The following is a 21,342-nucleotide window of genomic DNA, read 5'->3' on the forward strand; positions in this document are numbered from 1 at the left end:
TTCTGTAACTGCTACACAAAAATTGATGGTTCTATATAAAGAACAATTAAGACTAAAATAAAACTTTTGAAAGTGAATTTTAGAGGTTTACCTATATTTGGAAAAGTTATCCGGAATATCAAATACTTTTGGCGCGTTGTTTCATCCGCTACTATTGATGCTGATTGTACTAAGACTCGTACAATGAATATACAATTTCAAGCTATCATGGTTCCGAGCAACTTCAAATAAATAATAATGGTTGCTTCTATTGACCCTTAGACCCTACTTACTTACCTATGTCAAGTGTGATTATTAAATCGCCTTAGGGCAATCAATATCGATCTGGTACCAATGAATCGTCTAATCAGTAGTCGCGTTATGTTCCTGTTGCGCCCTTTTGTGTAACTTAAATGACCATAAGTTTTTACTTTCTATTATTCTTCATCTTTTTTTAATAAAACGAGCGCGCCGCGCCGCCTCGGCCTAGGCACGTCTACACTGGCCGGTTTGTGCGTGAGGAAATTACCTCGCCCGTATGCTCGCTCTGTGTGGACCCGCCTATAGACTGTATCAATACTAATTATAATTTAATTCTATCCAAATATGAAACCTGACAAGGGACATACACAATTACACATATTATTAGCTGCCTTCTAGAGGCACAAAATATTTGTTTCTTATATCTTCTAACTGTAACATAAATAACAAACCATTTACCAAATTTTGAACTTTTATTTTTGCAAACTAAGTTCTTTATATATAAGCTAATTAAAATAATAACATATAGGTATTGTATGTCTTTATGCACCACACTTACAACAATTGGGTAAATTAAATTAGTTGCAACTATTAACAACTATATTAGGGACCAAAGTTGCAAATTCAGTCTTCAATTAAAGTGAAAAGTTCTTTTTTAGGCTTTAAACTATTTCCTGCAACGGTTTCATTATTGCACTCTTGGATTGCATTCATTTTTTGCTCTTTCACTGGCCTTACGTTCTCATCTTTGGAAGGTTTACGCTTTAAACTAATCACTTTATTAGAATACACTCCATCTTTATCGTTTGTATCACTGTATGAGATCTTTCTCTTCTTTGTTTTAGTAATAACAAAATCTAAATCGGAAGAGTCATCATCAAAACCAGCGTAGACAGGCACAGAGCGTCCGCTTCTTGTTGACCGTACAGGCTGAACTCTGGTGGTTTCCTCCACAATCTGAATTGGAGGAGGCCACACAGTAAAATTAGCAGATAGTCTAGCTTGGCGGTAGTTGTTTATGGACATCATTTTAATGTAAACAGCCAGGGCCTGGGCCTTCTCGGCCTGTGTGATGTTGCTGGGTAGCACACTCCACGGCATTCTTCTGTCCTTTACATTTAAATACCTCCTCTTCATCTGCTTCCTAGGTGCTGCATCACATTCCATAATTTCATCCTGTAAGTATTTACTAATTAAGTAGGGTAAGTAAAGTGGCCAATGATAATCCAGTAGTACACTTCCAACCAACATAATATTATTTTGAACCTATTAATGGGTAATTAAGTACCTATGGCAAAAATATTTACTAAAATAAATCCAAACTATAGCTAGCATCCTAAAAGATCAGTACTGCTTCCTAACAGAAAGTTCGAGTGGACTGTATTATTAGAAAAATGACAAAACTTGTCATTTAAATTGATTAAGTCACTTGAAGTATAGCAACTATTTATTGATCCTGATTGTAAGGTTGCTAAAGCTCCACTTACACAGTAAGTTATCATAGCTTATTTATGTATACAGGGTAGGCAACAGCTGTGTGATACCTCAGTGTTAGCTAAATCCCTCGTATGTGGCCTGTCAAATTTGATCATAGAAAAACTGACCTTGACATTTAAAACAATAGACTTAACACATTCACTGCCGGGAACCCACCTGGTGGGCACTCGTGAACTTTATTCAGATGCCGGACAACCCGCTGGGCGGGTTGTTTTGTACGCAGCTATAGACCACCGGTTTCTGGGGTAGTGGGCCGTTTTTTCTGGCAGTGAATGTGTTAAATTAAATTCCCACGCACGGATCCGTGTCTAAGCATACGAGGGGTTAATCTGAGGTAGACATATTAAAAAATACCTTTTGTCGAGAGATTTCATCCTCCACAGCAGTTGACTTAGAATTGTTCAAAGCTTTTAATAAATCAATCATTTCTTCTTTACTTAGGTTTTCATCCTCTAATCCAAACTCTGCAAAAATAAAATTATTCTCTTTAAAGTTGTCAACAGGAAATGTGATTAAACCTCCTGAAACCCAGAAGCAGTTGCTTTGTTTTTTAATTTGACATTTAATTACACAATAAAGGTTCAAAATAGGTTAGCAAAGGAGGTTAAAGTTGTTTATTTTCACTAAGAAAATAATTTCTTAGATGATTTGATGTATTGTATACTTTTTAAGGTATGTCCGAAAAAACCCGTCATATAACAACAACATATTTCTGAGGTAGCGAGAACAGTCCTACTTTATATTTAGTAAAAAAATGGACAGATCATTACCGTTTAGCTGACTTTTCATATTCTTCATTTCGGAATCGCAACTATCATCTGATGATGGGGCTTCCATTGTTGCTGTTTGTGAAGTTGTTGAACTCCTATTACTTTTTACTGTGGTTGCAATACCATTTAACAGTTAGTTCTTCAAAATGAGGTTTATTTTAACTAATGAAATACGTTATACAGTTACCATATAACAAGTAAAAAGTAGTGAAAATATAAATTTTAATTTTATCAAGCCGCAACTCCATCAAACGTCAGTGTCATTAGTGTCAAAACAACAAATGGTTGGTTCACAACAAACAAACCAAAGAGTAGTAAGTATATAAATAAACACCCAAAAAAAAACATGCCATTGCCATAGTGAGTGTGAGATAGCAATATAGCAATTTGTCAGTAAGTAAGAACAAAGGAAACTATACTCATCCCTTTCTTTTGAGAGCTAGTACTAGTGTATATCAAAGACAGTATGAATCTCTCTGTCTGTGTTTGAAATAAGATAATCCTGGGCCAAACTATTTGGGTTGTTATAGTCGGTCAAACAAGTTTTTCCGTAGAAAAATATTCTAGCGGACGACAATCTTTTTTTTCTACTGACGGGAATGACTTGACAGGCTATTATATAAATAGAAAAGTTGAGAATGTTACGTCTATAGTGGAGATAGTCTATAGACTCCATTATTCACGGACAACAAAACTATCTTTCAGATTCATCCTGACCTCGGGTCCTACCGCGAAAACCGAAATGCCCGCAATTTGTGATTTTGTTTCTTTTACTCTCACTAAGACGTAATTAGAGTGACCGAGAAAAATGCCCATAATCGATGTATTTCGGTTTTTGCGGTAGGCTGGGTTGAATGCTCTGGTTCAACAAAGCACTCATTTCGTTCGTTCCATTCATTTCCATCCCTTACAAACTACAACTCCTTCAGTTCAGTCAGTTCAATTCAATCAGTCATTCAATTCACTTGGTCTATGTGTAGTATGTGTTGTAACCATTGTTTATTTTTATAAAAGTAGTTAGTTCATAACAAGAAGTGTAACAATTGATGAAAATAAAATAAACGAAACAACACTCTGACTTAATACTTACAGCATACTAGTCACTTAATTTACTCGTATTGATATATATTAGGGAACAGAAAGTTTTGTGCAACATGATCACGTCCATGAGGGCCGCGGCATTTACCAGTGACCCTGGTTTTTATTACTACTATTTTGCAACACTAGAACAATTATTAAGCAATTCGTTAATAAACCAATAATATACGGAATTTGATGGGTGCAGTGCTCCGTAAACCCGTTTTGTACTAGGCCTAATAATGGAAGAAGAATTACGGTGCTTCGTTTGTAAGGAATTTTACCGAGAACCAGTGCTACTGCCCTGCGGACATGCTCTTTGTCGTTTATGTGGGGTGAATCTGCAAACTCCGGTACATGAAAATGACGGTGCTTCATCGACTGACTATCAGGAGGCGGACAAGGCGTCGGTGTCGAGTGAGACGGACAGCGGTGTGGTCTGCGGTTCCCGGCCTAATAGCTTTGCGGGCACGCCCGCTGCCGCTGCGTACCAAAGCGCCGCATTCACTTTAACATGTCCTATATGCAACAAGCAAGTGTTTCTGGATGACAATGGAGCTGAAGGTCTTCCGCCGTTTCGCGTTATGCGAACTATTGTTGAGCGTTTCGGTGGCGTGGCCGGAGCCCCGCCGGCTGAGGAGGCCTGTCAGATGTGCGAGGGCGAGCGTCGGGCAGCGGTTGTACGGTGTGAGCAGTGCTCGGTCCGGTATTGCGCTAGTTGCAGGGACGCATGGCATCCCACCCGCGGACCGCTCGCTCAACACGAGCTGAGAACTCTGGGCACAACATGTTCTGACCACGGCTCTCCTCCAGTGCTGTACTGCAACAGTTGTCTAGTCCCTGTGTGCCAGCGGTGTGTGGCTGAAAGGCACTCTTCACATGTCACACAACCCCTTTCAAGTGCTGCTAGAGCACATAAGGTAATCTACATAAAATTTGTATTTTGGCTCTCATTACCATGTAGTTATCATGCTGTATGTTGTTTAGTACCTTTACCTCATATCCTATAACTGTTTTTCAGACTGAACTCTCACAAGCATTGCAACAGCTTTCAGAAAAGGCCAAGGCTATGACTGAATATATCCAAGTAGTTAAAGGCTCAAGTGAACAAGTAGGTGTAAGTATTCTCCATTTTTCCACAGGTTATGTTAGTTTTATGCGTTTCCTTGCAATTGTGTAGACTGTAGGTATTCAAGCATTTATAACATCATAATTTTATGAAGCAAATTAAAAAACCTTATAATAAATATACATTTCTGTCTACTATAGACAATAGTTACTAGGGGGCAAAATTGTTATTTAACCCCTCATGTTAATATTGATACCTGAGCAAGCAAACAAAATATAGATGGAGGATGACATGCAACTATCTATCTGTTTTTGGAGAATAAAGTGAGCCTTTCTGAGCTAGTATGGTGATAATTTCTTATTAGATTGGTTTGATAAATAGTCTGGGCACCATGTAGCGTCTGGTTTCATGGGATCAATCAATGACATAATTCAAGACTTAACATGGAATACAATTTACTCTCAGATTAATTTAATACATTTGTAACTACAGTTGGTGCTTGCTAATCCAAAAACCGGATTTTCCTCCTTTGCCGGATTGTTGGAACTGCCAGATTAGTGGATTTGTATGGGAAATCAAAACACGAAAACAAACATGTGTTAGTGACAAAGCAATGCAACCACTCTGTATTCTGTGGATTTGGCTGTGTAAACTGCCAGATTTTAGAGTGGGCCATCTAAGACGCTAGCTGCAGCATCACTGGGCATGCTGGATTGACAGTTACCGGATTACCGAGCGCCTGCTGTATCTAAATGAATTAGAAGATTATTAAGCCTGTTTTTCATAGCTTTGTTTCGTTTGTTTCAGTTGTTGAAATCATCTGTGAACTAAAGTCACCATAGAAAAAACAATTAAACCTTTTTTTTACATAAGTCTGCCAAATTATGGTGATTTGGTCAAGACATTTTCTATATATGATCTTAAATTGTTCACAGAACATCACTGAATGACATGACCTAGCTAAATAATTACACAGTGTAATGCATATTGTGTCTTTTAGGAATCATGCTCTGAGTTAGAGCGGCAGATTGAACAAGCATGCGCGGAGGTGTCCCGCGCTCTGGGACAACGACGTGAAGAGTTGGTCCGAGCGGCACGGGCGACCCGCGCACAGGCCGCGGCCGACGCGCGGGCCAGGTCCGCGCAGGCCTCGCATAAGCTCAGGGAGGCCACGGCGCTGCTGCACTTCTCAATTGAGGCGCTTAAAGAGGCCGACCATGCTGCCTTCCTACAGGTAGAATATAATATCATAATAAAAACCGTGCCACTGCGCGAATTTCTACATTGAGGCGCTTATAGAGGATTATGTTGCTACACATACACTATAACAAAAGATTGAAGAAGTACTGTTGAGTTGTATGTAAACATGCAAAACTTTTAAAGGATACTGTTTATCATAGTGTATTATCTGAAATAAGTAGGTCATCTATGCTACAAAGCTGAGCTATGCCATCAGTATGAAGGAATTCTCAAATAGATCTTTAACAGATAAAGTAATCATTAACCTAGAATACTAGTCATAGCTAAATTTAAACTCTGATATCATAAGGCGTGTGTGTTATGTACACTGTTTATCAATGTGTGTCACTGATATCTAATATCAAATCACTATTCAGGCTAATCAATAGAGCCATCCTGCTTTGCTACGATATTTTTTTTTTGTATGAATGTACTTTATCACTCTGTAGGTTATTTTTATTATGTTTTTATTTATTCCATTTTTATCAAATTTCCTTTTGTTTGCATGGATGTTATTACTTTCCTAGCAATAAGATAAGATGTTGACTAATAATGTATTAGATATGACATAACAATGTTGAAAATGCTACATAAACAAATATTTCTTGTTTAGATTAGACAGATACAAGTAGGCAAAGTGAGTCATCATATATCAATTACATATGCATATATGTACTTACGTATACTTATAGGTACGTGTACTTAAAAGGCGAGGTTAACCACAAACGAGGTGATACCATCGTGTGTCCCGGTGGCATAATAAGGTTGAATCATGAACTATCTCACATAGATTTACAAATAAAAGAGCTTCATAAGGCAGACCTTTTATTAATAAAATACTTATCCCCTTATTCATAAAACTTGGCTAACCCCCGTTAAATTTGGTCTCTTTAACAAATACAAATTTCAAAATGACAGATAGGGACAAACAAATATCAATGGCTAGTTGGATTTGTCCGATTTTTACTAAACCACCTAATTCCATCCTAGACCAATTCAGACTATACAACAGCCTGTGTATACTTTTAGAAATGTATTTTTTTTAGACATGGCACTAAGGACATAAAACATAAGGATAAGGATATGAAGACATGGAACTACCATAATTTTTGGTAGCACAGAAAAGGTTACCACAACTGCTTTCTAATATAGCAATAATTGTACTCAGGTGGGCAGCATTCTGTCCGCGCGAGCACAAGAGACGAGCAGCACGCTGTGCGCGGCGCTGGAGCCGCCGCCGCAGCCGCCCGCGCTCACGCTGGACATCGAGCCTGTGCTGCGCACCGTGCGTGCCATGAACTTCGTCGAGTGCATCCGTGAGTTTCCCATGTGTGTGAGAGAGACAGCAGCTGACAGCGGGAGCACAAGAGACGAGCAGCACGCTACGCGCGGCGCTGGAGCCGCCGCCGCCGCCACCCGCGCTCACGCTGGACATCGAGCCCGTGCTGCGCACCGTACGCGCCATGAACTTCGTCGAGTGCATCCGTGAGTTTCCCATGTGTGTGAGAGAGACAGCAGCTGACAGCGGGAGCACAAGAGACGAGCAGCACGCTACGCGCGGCGCTGGAGCCGCCGCCGCCGCCACCCGCGCTTACGCTGGACATCGAGCCCGTGCTGCGCACCGTACGCGCCATGAATTTCGTCGAGTGCATCCGTGAGTTTCCCATGTGTGTGAGAGAGACAGCAGCTGACAGCGGGAGCACAAGAGACGAGCAGCACGCTACGCGCGGCGCTGGAGCCGCCGCCGCCGCCACCCGCGCTCACGCTGGACATCGAGCCCGTGCTGCGCACCGTACGCGCCATGAATTTCGTCGAGTGCATCCGTGAGTCCCTCCGTGTCATGTGTGAGAAAGAGAAATAGTGAGCAACATCCTGTCCTGTCAAGGAAGAGCTTCACGCTGTGCGAGTCGCTGCGGCCGCCCCCCTGCGCGTCAGCAGCATCAATGTAACCGCTTCAGAGAAAAGTAACTCATCCCTTACTTTACATTAACGGAGCCTGGGTAAAGAACGAGTTTTTTTTTATTATTAATGTCCGACTGAATTTTTGATTTCGGCATAATAATTAATAAGCCGAAGATACATTTTCGTCCAAAAAACTGCCGAACCACGCCGGCCGCGCCTAAACTTACAACATTGCAATTTTGGTTGGCGTTCGGCTAGTGTTATATGATGATAAGTGAATTCTAATTAGAAAAAAGTGGCTGTGACAGAATCGGACAGACAGACGGACATGACGAATCTATAAGGGTTCCGTTTTTTGCCATTTGGCTACGGAACCCTAAAAACGTGCTGGTCCGACCCGCTGCTTTCTTATACATGCTACTTGCACGAACTGTATTTTTGTATTAGTGTTTGATTCTTCAATATCTTTATATGCCTAAAAAGAAATGTCACGTCACCTCTATAAAAGTTTTGGATTCGGCCGAAACTAAGTCTAAACCGACCCTTCAGTTTCGGTTTCAGCAAAAATAACCGGTTTCTGTCGGACACTAATGTGATGTGACGTTTTCAAGCAAAAGGTACAACTTTGTCTCTTACCATAAGGACGTAATTTTCTTATATTTTTATTAGAATAACCTGTCAGAGCGTTCTTATGGCAAGGGAACACAGTCAGTGGCAGTGGTGTGTGGTCCAGAGCACACAGTCGTTGTGGCCGAAATCGGTTAGGCGTATCATCATCATCATGGCATCCGACAACGTGGTACCTTGTTCTTGAAAACGACACATTCACAGTTATTAAACAAGGGTGCATACTTTTTGTTGTACCTGTTATGGCATATCTGGCGAGAAATTATTAATGAGCGAAGTTCAGTACGATTATGAACAGTCGTAAAACTCCAGTATAACAGGAAACTCCGTAATCTGGATTATAAATAAGATGAACCCGTTTTAACAACAAACTGTTCATAAAACGGTTGCCGAATATAACTTTGTGCTATTTTAATGCTCACATTTGGAATGCAGCGGACGAAAAGGAACTGAGATCCTCAGGTATGGCGATTTACTGAATTTTACAAGATACATTATTTTTATTTTATTTTTTTGTATTTTTAATAAAAAGTACACTGTTTTTTTAGTGTAACTAATATACACAATAAAAAGCTATGCGCCTTATCACTTATAGCAGACCACCGCATGCATGAAAGAAAAAAAATACAGGTTGAAGTTATTCTACACTTAGTTATTTAAAAAGTTAAGTTGTAAGTTATTCTACAGTTACTTAAAATTTAAAATTAAGACTACTTCTAGGTGGTATGATAATGATGATGATTGATAAAAACTATCCTATGTTCCTCGGGTCTCTAACTATCTTTATACCAAATATCATTTAAATCGATTCAGCGGTTTAAGACGACAGTGGTGGATCCGCGCGAAATCGCCTCTTCATACGTAGTACATATGGAGTATAGAGAGAAACCTTCCTGGTTTAACGATACTTTTGTAATTAAGTTTAGTATTCTGCTGTAATTACCTAAATAATAAAAAAAAATACAAACAAAGTTCTTATTTTCTTCACTGAATATTAGCATTACACAGGTATACCCCTACGTTTGATTTTTGTGGAATATGTAGTTATTGTAAGAGTTAAAAATTTGTATGAAAGATGTTTTTCGCTCCTAATTTTTACAATAATAAAAAATCTAGATAAAAAAAGTTTAGATCACAGCTATTCTTAATATGCCTCAAATAATTTAAAAATATTTTCATAATGTCAATATCTAGAGAGGAAAATGGGGACTACTACATTTGTATGGAAAACCGGCCGTCCTCTTTCCTCTTAAGCGTGAAGAGGTAATGGTCCTAGCTGTTCACTCCGAAATTAAGTAAAATGCTGCAAATTGTGTTAAAAGTATGAATATCGGTACGATTGATCTTTAGGCCGTTTGAGTCAATTTGACCCGTAGAACCAAAAAAATAGAAGAAAAAAGCAGAGGAGCTATGACGTCATCTTTTTTTGCATGGGAAAACAATTTTTATACGGATAACAATTTTCAAGACCTTTAATTAAACACCACACACGATAGGTTTCTGAACAAAAACCAATGGTACCGATTATCACGTTTTTAACAAAATTTGCAGCGTTTTTGGCACTACAAATAAAAAAATAAAGCTAGTAATCTCTTTACGAACTATCTTGTTTGCGCAATTTATAGAGGAATACCTATCGTTTGTGCTCATTTGTGCACTGAAATTGGGTAAATAGGTCGAACTGAGCGAAATAAACCGCGGTTGGCTTTCGGCCACACTCGCATATGTGTATCTATATCTATCTTAATCTCATATTACAGCCCACGCGTGCAAGTATCCGTGTATTGTTTATATTATGACACGAGTTTGAGCAGCGGATTTAATGTATTAGTGGTTTTGGAATAATTTACCCACACTGAAAGAAATGTTTGCATAACTGTAACAAGCATTTTGGTTACTGTTTACACAAAAATTGGGACTTGCGAACTATGTGTTATATGTTACAAAACCGTGTTTGGCTATCAGTGTTCAGTGGCTGGGTATACACTACAAAATAAGTTTTGTAAATTTATGCAAAGTTTATTTTCTTATAACCGTAGTTTAGTTATTTAGTAAAGTTACAAAACCAGTTCGGCTATTTATTTTTTTCAGTGCAATAGGTAATTAGAATTAGACACGATTTAATGTTTGCAATTTGACGAACAGCGAGCGAACACCATGACTAGATCATTGCGCGTAAAGCGTTGATTTTTATACTAAATATGAAGATTGATTACTCTTTGAACTCGTGTTATTCTATAGGTAAGCTTATCGAGCGATATATAGGTACCCATGCATAATTATTTGAGGATCATAATTCTTCTTCTTCTTCATAATTACATAAATATTATAGGACATTCTTACACAGATTGACTTAGTTCCACAGTAAGCTCAAGAAGTCTTGTGTTCTGTTGTGGGTACTCAGACAAAGATATATATAATATGTACTACCGGGATTCGAACCCAGGATCATCGGCTTCATAGGCAGGGTCACTAGATAGTTGACCGTCAGTCAGACCAAGATAAGTTGGCAGCGATTTTGATAGCCCAAACGGTGGAAGTGTCAAGTAAACATCATAATTTCATAGAAGTTTGACGTTTAAAATAACACTTGCACCGCCTAGGGTATCAAAACCGCTACTATTGATGCTGACCCTACCTACTGTACGAGGACCTTAAAAAGAGGACCATGAGCACAAAATTCTAAAACAACATAGATTTTTTTTAGGACTCTTCATATACGTCTTTGATATTGTCTTGAAGCACGCAAGTCGGGCGTTTATGAAACGAAGTGTCGTGTTGCAGCCCCGGGCGCGCCCACGATGGCGGTGGAGGCGTGCGCGGCGCGCGGCTGCTCGTGCACGCTGGCGTGGCGCGCGCCGCCCGCGCCCGCCGCCGTGCGCGGCTACGTGCTGGAGCTGGACGACGGCCGCGGCGGGCCCTTCCGGGTGAGCGCACTATATACTCTCATAAACCTTTCTCACTAATTAACAACAACAAAAAACTATACTCCTCCCCTTCTTTTGGATGCTGGTACTAGCGAAAGACAAAGACAGTATGGTTCTCTGTCTATGTTTGAAATGAGACAGTCCCTGGTCAAACTACATGTATGTCATAATCATACATCAGCACTCAGTGTGTAAGCCAAGATTGCAGACCATACCTATGTACCTGTGCTAAATTTCAGCTCAAGCGAACGTGGGATTTGGATTGCAATTAAGCAAGGTTTGACATGAAACTAACCAAATTACAGTAACATTATGAACAAAGTTCTGTAAATAAAAATGTAGGTGTAATATCAACCAGGTATTTATTAAGTCTTGTCATGTATTAGGTTAAGATTGCAAGATCCAAATTCAAATTGTTACAAACCGAGGGGTTAAATTATAATAGAGATGACCTATGATTATGAATGTAAAGCGGTTTTAGAACAGGAAAGTGTACGGCGACCCTGTGATAGTACTACTTTGCAGGCGCAATGGTCCTACAAGTTTGCATTTTTGTCGATATATCCATAAGCCGACGTCACGAGCAAAATTTTAAACAGACGTGAGTTTTTAGAGTAACACGAAAAAATAAATATCAATATGGAAACTAGACTTACCATATCGTAACTTAAACGAATTACATTTGCCTATATACACTAATATAGGGTTGCCATACACCGGGACATGTACCAGTTTGAAGCTTGTTGTCCCGGTGTCCCCGTCATTAAGCAAATTGTCCCCGCCAATGCTCAGAATTTTGCAAGGGTTGCCATACGTCTCCATTTAAAGCTTGGTGTTCCGGTGAGACTCAGTGCCCTCACTGGAGCGAAACTTTGCCCCCACCCTCGTTAAAAAAAAAAAAAACAATTGCCCCAGTCGACTTTCCTACACTTAAGGCAACCCTATACTAATAACATGGATAATGGCTCTAAGCTTTGCGGACAAACTCATTTGATAATTTATTAATGAATGTTTTGATACAGGAGGTGTACTGCGGGCGCGAGACGATATGCACGGTGGACGGGCTGCACTACGCCTCGCTCTACAGCGCGCGAGTTAAAGCCTTCAACGGCGCGGGCGAGGGCCCTTACAGCGAGGTCATCGGGCTTCAGACCTCATCAGGTATATAAGCGACTTCTTCCTTTCCATCCTGATTTTTAATCTTTGTAATAAACATGCACAGGTAGGACTATTCTAGATGGGCTAAACGCGTGAGCAAGTCTGTTCTAATCCAGGGAATGAGTCTGTTGTGGTTAATGTGACGTTGCTCTTGCAGTTCCACTAACGCAACCATATCGCAGAGTTCTGCTAACGCTTGGTTGCATTGTATTGATGATTTGTTAAACCTTCGACTCCCAGGGGCGTTTGTTTAACCCCCTGGGGGCCTTTTTCTCATCTATCGCACTAATATGGAATATAAGATAGAGAGACAGAAAGCGTTTCGCTGTCGTAGCGCAAACGATTGTCATCTTGGTTACGCCCTCTGATCGGAATCTATAATTGAAATTAGATTCTCTTAATATTTTGCCTCGTTTCACTAATTACGCTGAGCGATACAAACAAGTGAAATTCCCCAGTGGCGTGGTTCACATGGGACCTGCGCTGCGCGGCGGGCGAGGGGCTGACGCTGTCGGCGGACGGGCTGGCGGCGCGCGCGGCGGGCTGGCAGCCGCGCGTGGCGCTGGCCGACCAGCCGCTGGCGCGCGGCGTGCACTACTGGCGGCTCGTGCTCGACGAGTACGACGGCGACGCCGACCCCGCCTTCGGCGTGGCGCGCGCCGACGTCGCCAGGGACAAGATGCTCGGTAAGGAATCTGTCGGGGCCGACCAGCCGCTGGCGCGCGGCGTGCACTACTGGCGGCTCGTGCTCGACGAGTACGACGGCGACGCCGACCCCGCCTTCGGCGTGGCGCGCGCCGACGTCGCCAGGGACAAGATGCTCGGTAAGGAATCTGTCGGGGCCGACCAGCCGCTGGCGCGCGGCGTGCACTACTGGCGGCTCGTGCTCGACGAGTACGACGGCGACGCCGACCCCGCCTTCGGCGTGGCGCGCGCCGACGTCGCCAGGGACAAGATGCTCGGTAAGGAATCTGTCGGGGCCGACCAGCCGCTGGCGCGCGGCGTGCACTACTGGCGGCTCGTGCTCGACGAGTACGACGGCGACGCCGACGTCGCCAGGGACAAGATGCTCGGTAAGGAAGAAGACTGATCCGGAAATGATCCGTTAGTTTTCAATTACACCTTAGCTGGAAAAAATATAGCCCGGGTATCGTCCGTTAGAGACTTAGGTGTTACTTTAGACTCAGAATTAAATTTTAATTTACATATTGATAATATATGTAAGCGAGCTTATAAGAAGTTAGGGATGATTCTCAGGATCGGACAGCCCTTCAGGCGCCCCAATACTTATAAACTATTATTTTATTCCTTTGTTAGGAGTATACTTGAATTTGGTTCTGTTGTTTGGACGCCTCAATACCAAGTCCATATTGATCGTCTGGAAAGGATCCAAAATATTTTTTTAAAATCACTCTGTTACAGAACGGGTAATTATTTTGAACGTACTTCGTTAGCAGCGAAGCATTTTTGTGTTCCTTCCCTTGATAACCGAAGACACTATTTAGATATAATGTTCTTGTTTAAAATTCTTAAAGGAGCGATTAAATGTCCGAATCTTTTAGAATTAGTCACTTTCAGTTGTCCGCACCACCCCCTACGTCCTAGATCTCTATTTTATATCAGCTTTGCCCGCAAGAATTACTCTCGGCACACTTTTTTCAGACGAGTCCCTAGTTATTATAATAAGTACCTACTTGATATTGATCCTTTTCACATTTCATTGTCTAGTCTCAAAATGATACTTAGACGTAATTTGTTTTAGTTCAAGTACATATTTCATATAATTAAATATAATACAATGTACACAATGTATAAATGTAACTTTCCGGTTGTCCTAATACCTACCAAATATTAGTAAAAAAAAAAAAAAAATACAACATATCCGATAATTAATGAAACAGACAGTAATGTCAAACCTGTTTATTGTATTTTTTTCTCCTCTGAAGACCATTAAATAGAATTTAAGTATGGCTCATGATTTCATGATTTCATTTTCTTTATGCTGTTGGTACGTATGTTAACATTATGTACTTAAGAGCCCTTAATCCTTGGAGCGTTCTCCGATTTCACGAAATAACGCTCGATAGATGGCGTTGGCGCTCGGTACGCGAGCGCCGGCAACGCGATGCGCGTTTCAATGCAGACTAGAATAATCTTGATAGTTTTCAATATAATTTCAAGCAACATTAATTTTAGTGTTATATGATATCATAAGGGCACTCTTTATTTTATTTTATATGCACAGTAGTTTTTTTTATGTACACTACTACTAAGTGTACAGACTACAGAGTGTACTATAACCCTTGCTCTTTATTCTGTCTCTTTCACACCAATGGAAAATGAAGAAGTTAGTAAATGACTGCAGGTATAAATAAAGTATATTAGTGCGATAGAGAGACAGATAGTGTTTCGTTGTCGTATCGTAAACGATTGGCATGTTGGCCACACACTTGCTTGTTGCCTAGCCAAAATACCAATCGTTTGCGTATATTAGTGCGATAGAGAGACAGTAGTGTTTCGTTGTCGTATCGTAAACGATTGGCATGTTGGCTACGCACCCATGATACCTAGCCAAGAAGCCAATCGATTGCGCATATTAGTGCGATAGAGAGACAGATAGTGTTTCCTTGTCGTATCGTAAACGTTTGGCATGTTGGCTACGCACCCATGCTGCCCAGCCAAGATGCCAATCGTTTGTGCATATTAGTACGAGAGAGAGACAGATAGTGTTTCGTTGTCGTATCGATTGGCATGGTGGCTACGCACCCATGCTGCCTAGTCAAGATGCCAATCGTTTGCGCACATTAGTGCTATAGAGTTTCAGTGTTATATGAAATCACTTTAGGGTTTGTATTATTATTTATGACCCGAATGAAGTCCATCCAGGTTCTTATGATGGAGTCAGGAGTTGGTCATCAGAACTCCTAATCTACTCATTATAATTCCATCGTGCTTGGGCTCAAAAGATTTGCCCTGACGAACACCATCGATCTAGATGAGGTCCAGGGTATCATGACGGAGTCAGGAGCTGGTCACCAGAACTCCCCAGAACTCCTAATCTACTCATCATAACTCCATCGAGTTTGGGCTCAATAGATTTACCCTGATGAGCACCATCAATTTAGATGAAGTCCAGGGTCTCATGATGGAGTCAGGAGTAGGTCACTAGAACTCCTAATCTACTCATTATAATTCCATCGTGTTTGGGCTCAAAAGATTTGCCCTGACGAGTACAATCGATCTAGATGAAGTCCAGGGTCTCATGATGGAGTCAGGAGTTGGTCACCATAATTCCTAATCTACTCATCATAACTCCATCTTGTTTGGGCTCAATAGATTTGCCCTCACGAGCACCATCAATCTAGATGATGTTCAGGGTCTCATGATGGAGTCAGGAGTTGGTCACTACAACTCCTAATCTACTCATTATAATTCCATCGTGTTTGGGCTCAAAAGATTTGCCCTGACGAGTACCATCGATCTAGATGAAGTCCAGGGTCTCATGATGGAGTCAGGAGTTGGTCACCAGAACTCGTAATCTATTTATCATAACTCCATCGTGTTTGGGCTCAATAGATTTACCCCGACAAGCACCATCAAATTACCATTATGATGAATAGATTAGGAGTTCTGGTGACCAACTCCTGAGTCCATCATGAGACCCTCGAATTAATCTAGATCGATGGTACTCATCAGGGCAAATCTTTTGAGCCCAAACAAGATGGAGTTATGATGAATAGACTAGGAGTTCTGGTGACCAACTCCTGAGTCCATCATGAGACCCTGGACCTGATCTAGATTGATGGTGCTCGTCAGGGCAACTCTATTGAGCCCAAACACGATGGAGTTATGATGAGTAGATTAGGAGTTCTGGTGACCAACTCCTGACTCCATCATGAGACCCTGGACCTCATCTAGGTCGATGGTGCTCGTCATGGCAAATCTCATGAGCCCAAACACGTTGGAATTATAATGAGTAGATTAGGAGTTCTAGTGACCAACTCCTGACTCCATCATGAGACCCTGGACTTTATCTAGATTGATGATGCTCGTCAGGGCAAATCTATTGAGCCCAAACACGATGAGGTTATGATGAGTAGTTTAGGAGTTCAGGTGACCAACTCCTGACTCCATCATGAGACCCTGGACCTCATCTAGATCGATGGTGTTCATCAGGGCAAATCTATTGAGGCCAAACACGATGGAGTTATGATCAGTAGATTAGGAGTTCTGGTGACCAACTCCTGACTCCATCATGAGACCCTGGACCTCATCTAGGTCGATGGTGTTCGTCAGGGCAAATCTATTGAGCCCAAACACGATGGAGTTATGATGAGTAGATTAGGAGTTCTGGTGACCAACTCCTGACTCCATCATGAGACCCTGGGCCTCATCTAGATCTATGGTGCTCGTCAGGGCAAATCTTTTGAGCCAAAACACGATGGAATTATAATGAGTAGATTAGGAGTTCTAGTGACCAACTCCTGACTCCATCATGAGACCCTGGACTTCATCTAGATCGATGGTACTCGTCAGGGCAAATCTTTTGAGCCCAAACACGATGGAATTATAATGAGTAGATTAGGAGTTCTAGTGACCTACTCCTGACTCCATCATGAGACCCTGGGCCTCATCTAGGTCGATGGTGCTCGTCATGGCAAATCTCATGAGCCCAAACACGTTGGAATTATAATGAGTAGATTAGGAGTTCTAGTGACCAACTCCTGACTCCATCATGAGACCCTGGACTTTATCTAGATTGATGATGCTCGTCAGGGCAAATCTATTGAGCCCAAACACGATGAGGTTATGATGAGTAGTTTAGGAGTTCTGGTGACCAACTCCTGACTCCATCATGAGACCCTGGACCTCATCTAGATTGATGGTGCTCGTCAGGGCAAATCTATTGAGCCCAAACACGATGGCGTTATGATAAGTAGATTAAGAGTCCTGGTGACCAACTCCTGACTCCATCATGAGACCCTAGACCTCATCTAGATCGATGGTGTTCGTCAGGGCAAATCTTTTGAGCCCAAACACGATGGGATTATAATGAGTAGATTAGGAGTTCTGGTGACCAACTCCTGACTCCATCATGAGAACTTGGACTTCATCCGGGTCAAAAATAATAATGCAAATGCAAACCCTAACGTAATTTCAAGTAAAAATGCGTTTTTCAGAAAATCGCAGCCAAATAACACTAGACCCTACTCATAGTGTTGTGTTCCTGCCGGTGAGTAAGGTTGCCAGAGCTCAACGAGGGGCGGGAGGGGGTTAGAGTCGGCAACGCGCATGTAACTCCTCTGGAGTTGCAGGCGTACATAGGCTACGGATACTGCTTACCATCAGGCGGGCCGTAAGCTTGTTTGCCACCGACGTAGTATAAAAAAAAGGACCACTGAAAATCCATCAATAAGCGAGAGTCTGTTAAGCATAGTGTAAAAAATGAACTTTTATTAAGATTTTCTAATCGCAGTATATAGCACTTCTCGGAACTCCGTAGCTGATTACGATCGCAACGAATGCCTGACAATCGAGCACAGGTCCGTCCTCTAAGCGCGCTCCGCGCGGACTGAGAGCGGGGCGTCGCTGCTGCGTGATTTATACGTGTTTTAAAAAAATATAAATTTACGGCAATGTAGGTCCCATAGTTATGATTTTTTTTTTATAGGTTAACATAAAGTTACAGTTTGCTATAATATTATTTTTAAAGCAAAATATGCGTACAATTTGCGGAAAAAAAATATAATAAAACCCTGTTTTCGCCAAAAAAATTAAGAAAACTCGGAAGGTATTTTATCAGTTTTTTCAAATGAATCTTCGATTGTTAATCATTCCAGCCCCTCGTACGAGATATGTTGAATCAAATTGTAGTCATTCATGTACCAAATGATTCTTGTTTACAGCAAAATTGAGAACCGAAACGCCACATCTCACTGCAAAATTTGGAAAAGACTCCCAAAAAAACTCATTAAAAAAGAGGTTTAAAAGAGAAAATGAAAATTTGAACTGTTGGAGCCGCTAGTTTAGGAACCGATTATTTAAGTACGTTACCAGTTTTTGAATAAATACTAATAGTTACGTCGTAATCTTGAATGAAAAAGGAAGCATTTTACAAAATACGCTCGTCTGTAGGAATAAGGACTCTTAATAATGAACCTCCAGGTCTATGATTCTTAAGTATGTTAAGTACTCTACATTGTACTTCAAATCCATTTGTATATGTGACTGTTTGTGTTCTAAATAAATGAAAAAAAAAAAAAAAAAGACTGTTTTTCGTGCTAAACTTAATCGTATATAATTAGCTACTTGACAGTTTTTTGTAAATAATGTCGAACGATCTTGATTTTTCTGAGGATCAAATGTCTATATGGCACTCATGGAATTGGACTCATGATAATGGATGGCTCATTTTCTATCCATTTAACTAAATTTTGTTATAATATTCAACATGTGTCAAGTACCCAATTGTTTTGATTCAGTTGAATGTATGGGATTTCGGTGTGAACATTTTGCAGGTTTCTGCCATTGGCATTATGTGGCATTAAGGCCGCCATTTATAATTTTTTCTTTCTTTGTTCCCCCACTAAACGACCGACAACATCGAACCATTAACGATTTGGAGAACCAGATTCATCCGTAAAATAGCGTGTCCGATATACGTGTTTTCTGCGATCGAGCTTAACATAGTTTTTGGATCGCCATCATCTTTTATTTGCAGCCTCTATATAAATTGTTCTATACTGGTGTATGTGCAGGAAGCGACGCGCTGGGCTGGGCGATGTACATCGACGCGCGGCGCTCGTGGTTCGTGCACGGCGGCGCGCACGGCGGCCGCGCGGCGGGCGGCGTGGCGCGCGGCGCCGCCGTGGGCGTGCTGCTCGACCTCGGCAAGGGCACGCTGCGCTTCACCGTCGACGGCGCCCCGCAGGTGGGTGTACATACAGGTTACATCGACGCGCGGCGCCGCCGTGGGCGTGCTGCTCGACCTCGGCAAGGGCACGCTGCGCTTCACCGTCGACGGCGCCCCGCAGGTGGGTCTACATACAGGTTACATCGACGCGCGGCGCCGCCGTGGGCGTGCTGCTCGACCTCGGCAAGGGCACGCTGCGCTTCACCGTCGACGGCGCCCCGCAGGTGGGTCTACATACAGGTTACATCGACGCGCGGCGCCGCCGTGGGCGTGCTGCTCGACCTCGGCAAGGGCACGCTGCGCTTCACCGTCGACGGCGCCCCGCAGGTGGGTCTACATACAGGTTACATCGACGCGCGGCGCCGCCGTGGGCGTGCTGCTCGACCTCGGCAAGGGCACGCTGCGCTTCACCGTCGACGGCGCCCCGCAGGTGGGTCTACATACAGGTTACATCGACGCGCGGCGCCGCCGTGGGCGTGCTGCTCGACCTCGGCAAGGGCACGCTGCGCTTCACCGTCGACGGCGCCCCGCAGGTGGGTCTACATACAGGTTACATCGACGCGCGGCGCCGCCGTGGGCGTGCTGCTCGACCTCGGCAAGGGCACGCTGCGCTTCACCGTCGACGGCGCCCCGCAGGTGGGTCTACATACAGGTTACATCGACGCGCGGCGCCGCCGTGGGCGTGCTGCTCGACCTCGGCAAGGGCACGCTGCGCTTCACCGTCGACGGCGCCCCGCAGGTGGGTCTACATACAGGTTACATCGACGCGCGGCGCCGCCGTGGGCGTGCTGCTCGACCTCGGCAAGGGCACGCTGCGCTTCACCGTCGACGGCGCCCCGCAGGTGGGTCTACATACAGGTTACATCGACGCGCGGCGCCGCCGTGGGCGTGCTGCTCGACCTCGGCAAGGGCACGCTGCGCTTCACCGTCGACGGCGCCCCGCAGGTGGGTCTACATACAGGTTACATCGACGCGCGGCGCCGCCGTGGGCGTGCTGCTCGACCTCGGCAAGGGCACGCTGCGCTTCACCGTCGACGGCGCCCCGCAGGTGGGTCTACATACAGGTTACATCGACGCGCGGCGCCGCCGTGGGCGTGCTGCTCGTCCTCGGCAAGGGCACGCTGCGCTTCACCGTCGACGGCGCCCCGCAGGTGGGTCTACATACAGGTTACATCGACGCGCGGCGCCGCCGTGGGCGTGCTGCTCGACCTCGGCAAGGGCACGCTGCGCTTCACCGTCGACGGCGCCCCGCAGGTGGGTCTACAATTACCATTTTGAGGGCTCCTTTAAGACAGAGCAGAACTCCATTTCAAGTTTTTGAATCCTAGCCGGTCCCGACCACTCGATGACGCTCTAATGATCGTTTACAGGGCGACATCGCGTTCACGGGCCTCCGCGGCGCGTTCTACCCGGCCGTGTCGCTCAACCGCGGCGTGGCCGTGACGCTGCAGCCCGGCCTGCCGCCGCCGCCCGAGCTGCTGCTCGACCAGCTCGCCGTCGAGTGACCTCCGACACCTTCCTTGTACGCGCCTTCGACAGAGGGACCATCCGTCCCGGTCTTCAACTGCTAACCTAGTCTCAGAGAGAGATGCCTGAATAGACAAAACATTGTCCCAAACCAATGTTAATCCGAAACCAAATAAATTACTAAGCGGTTTTTTCGAGTACCAAGCAAAACTTCTTCAAAAAAAACTGAACCGTAAAATTGGAAATATGGCCACAGAATAAATAATAGTACTACCATACAGAAAGGAAACTTCCTACAAAACCGAAGTTTGACAGTGATTCAAGGATGAATCATGGTGTCCCTATCTAATATACGGCATTATCCCTTTCGGCTATTTAGGGTTGTCAAAATTTAGGTATAGTAAAAATCATTTACGTTTCATGAGGCAGACTATAAGTCTTCTGATTAATGATCCT

At 43.2% G+C, this 21,342-nt stretch overlaps 2 protein-coding genes across 2 annotated transcripts; one reads left to right on the forward strand and one right to left on the reverse strand.

The window, feature by feature from the left end:
- Nucleotides 1-694: 694 nt before the first annotated feature.
- LOC133534857 (uncharacterized) lies at nucleotides 695-2,772 on the reverse strand. The gene is made up of 3 exons (XM_061874154.1): nucleotides 2,508-2,772; nucleotides 2,092-2,201; nucleotides 695-1,416 (listed from the first exon to the last, which is right to left on the reverse strand). Exons 1-3 carry the CDS (start codon nucleotides 2,572-2,574, stop codon nucleotides 865-867), a joined length of 729 nt encoding a protein of 242 aa, XP_061730138.1. The 5' UTR covers nucleotides 2,575-2,772; the 3' UTR covers nucleotides 695-864.
- Nucleotides 2,773-3,461: 689 nt separating this feature from the next.
- Nucleotides 3,462-21,064, forward strand: LOC133534858 (E3 ubiquitin-protein ligase TRIM9). Its single transcript, XM_061874155.1, has 10 exons — nucleotides 3,462-4,504; nucleotides 4,606-4,701; nucleotides 5,654-5,887; nucleotides 7,061-7,208; nucleotides 8,857-8,883; nucleotides 11,206-11,348; nucleotides 12,371-12,509; nucleotides 12,965-13,579; nucleotides 19,265-19,437; nucleotides 20,790-21,064. Exons 1-10 carry the CDS (start codon nucleotides 3,827-3,829, stop codon nucleotides 20,922-20,924), a joined length of 2,388 nt encoding a protein of 795 aa, XP_061730139.1. The 5' UTR covers nucleotides 3,462-3,826; the 3' UTR covers nucleotides 20,925-21,064.
- Nucleotides 21,065-21,342: the final 278 nt, after the last annotated feature.

This window comes from Cydia pomonella, chromosome 2 (assembly GCF_033807575.1).
Source record: "Cydia pomonella isolate Wapato2018A chromosome 2, ilCydPomo1, whole genome shotgun sequence".
NCBI lineage: Eukaryota > Metazoa > Arthropoda > Insecta > Lepidoptera > Tortricidae > Cydia > Cydia pomonella.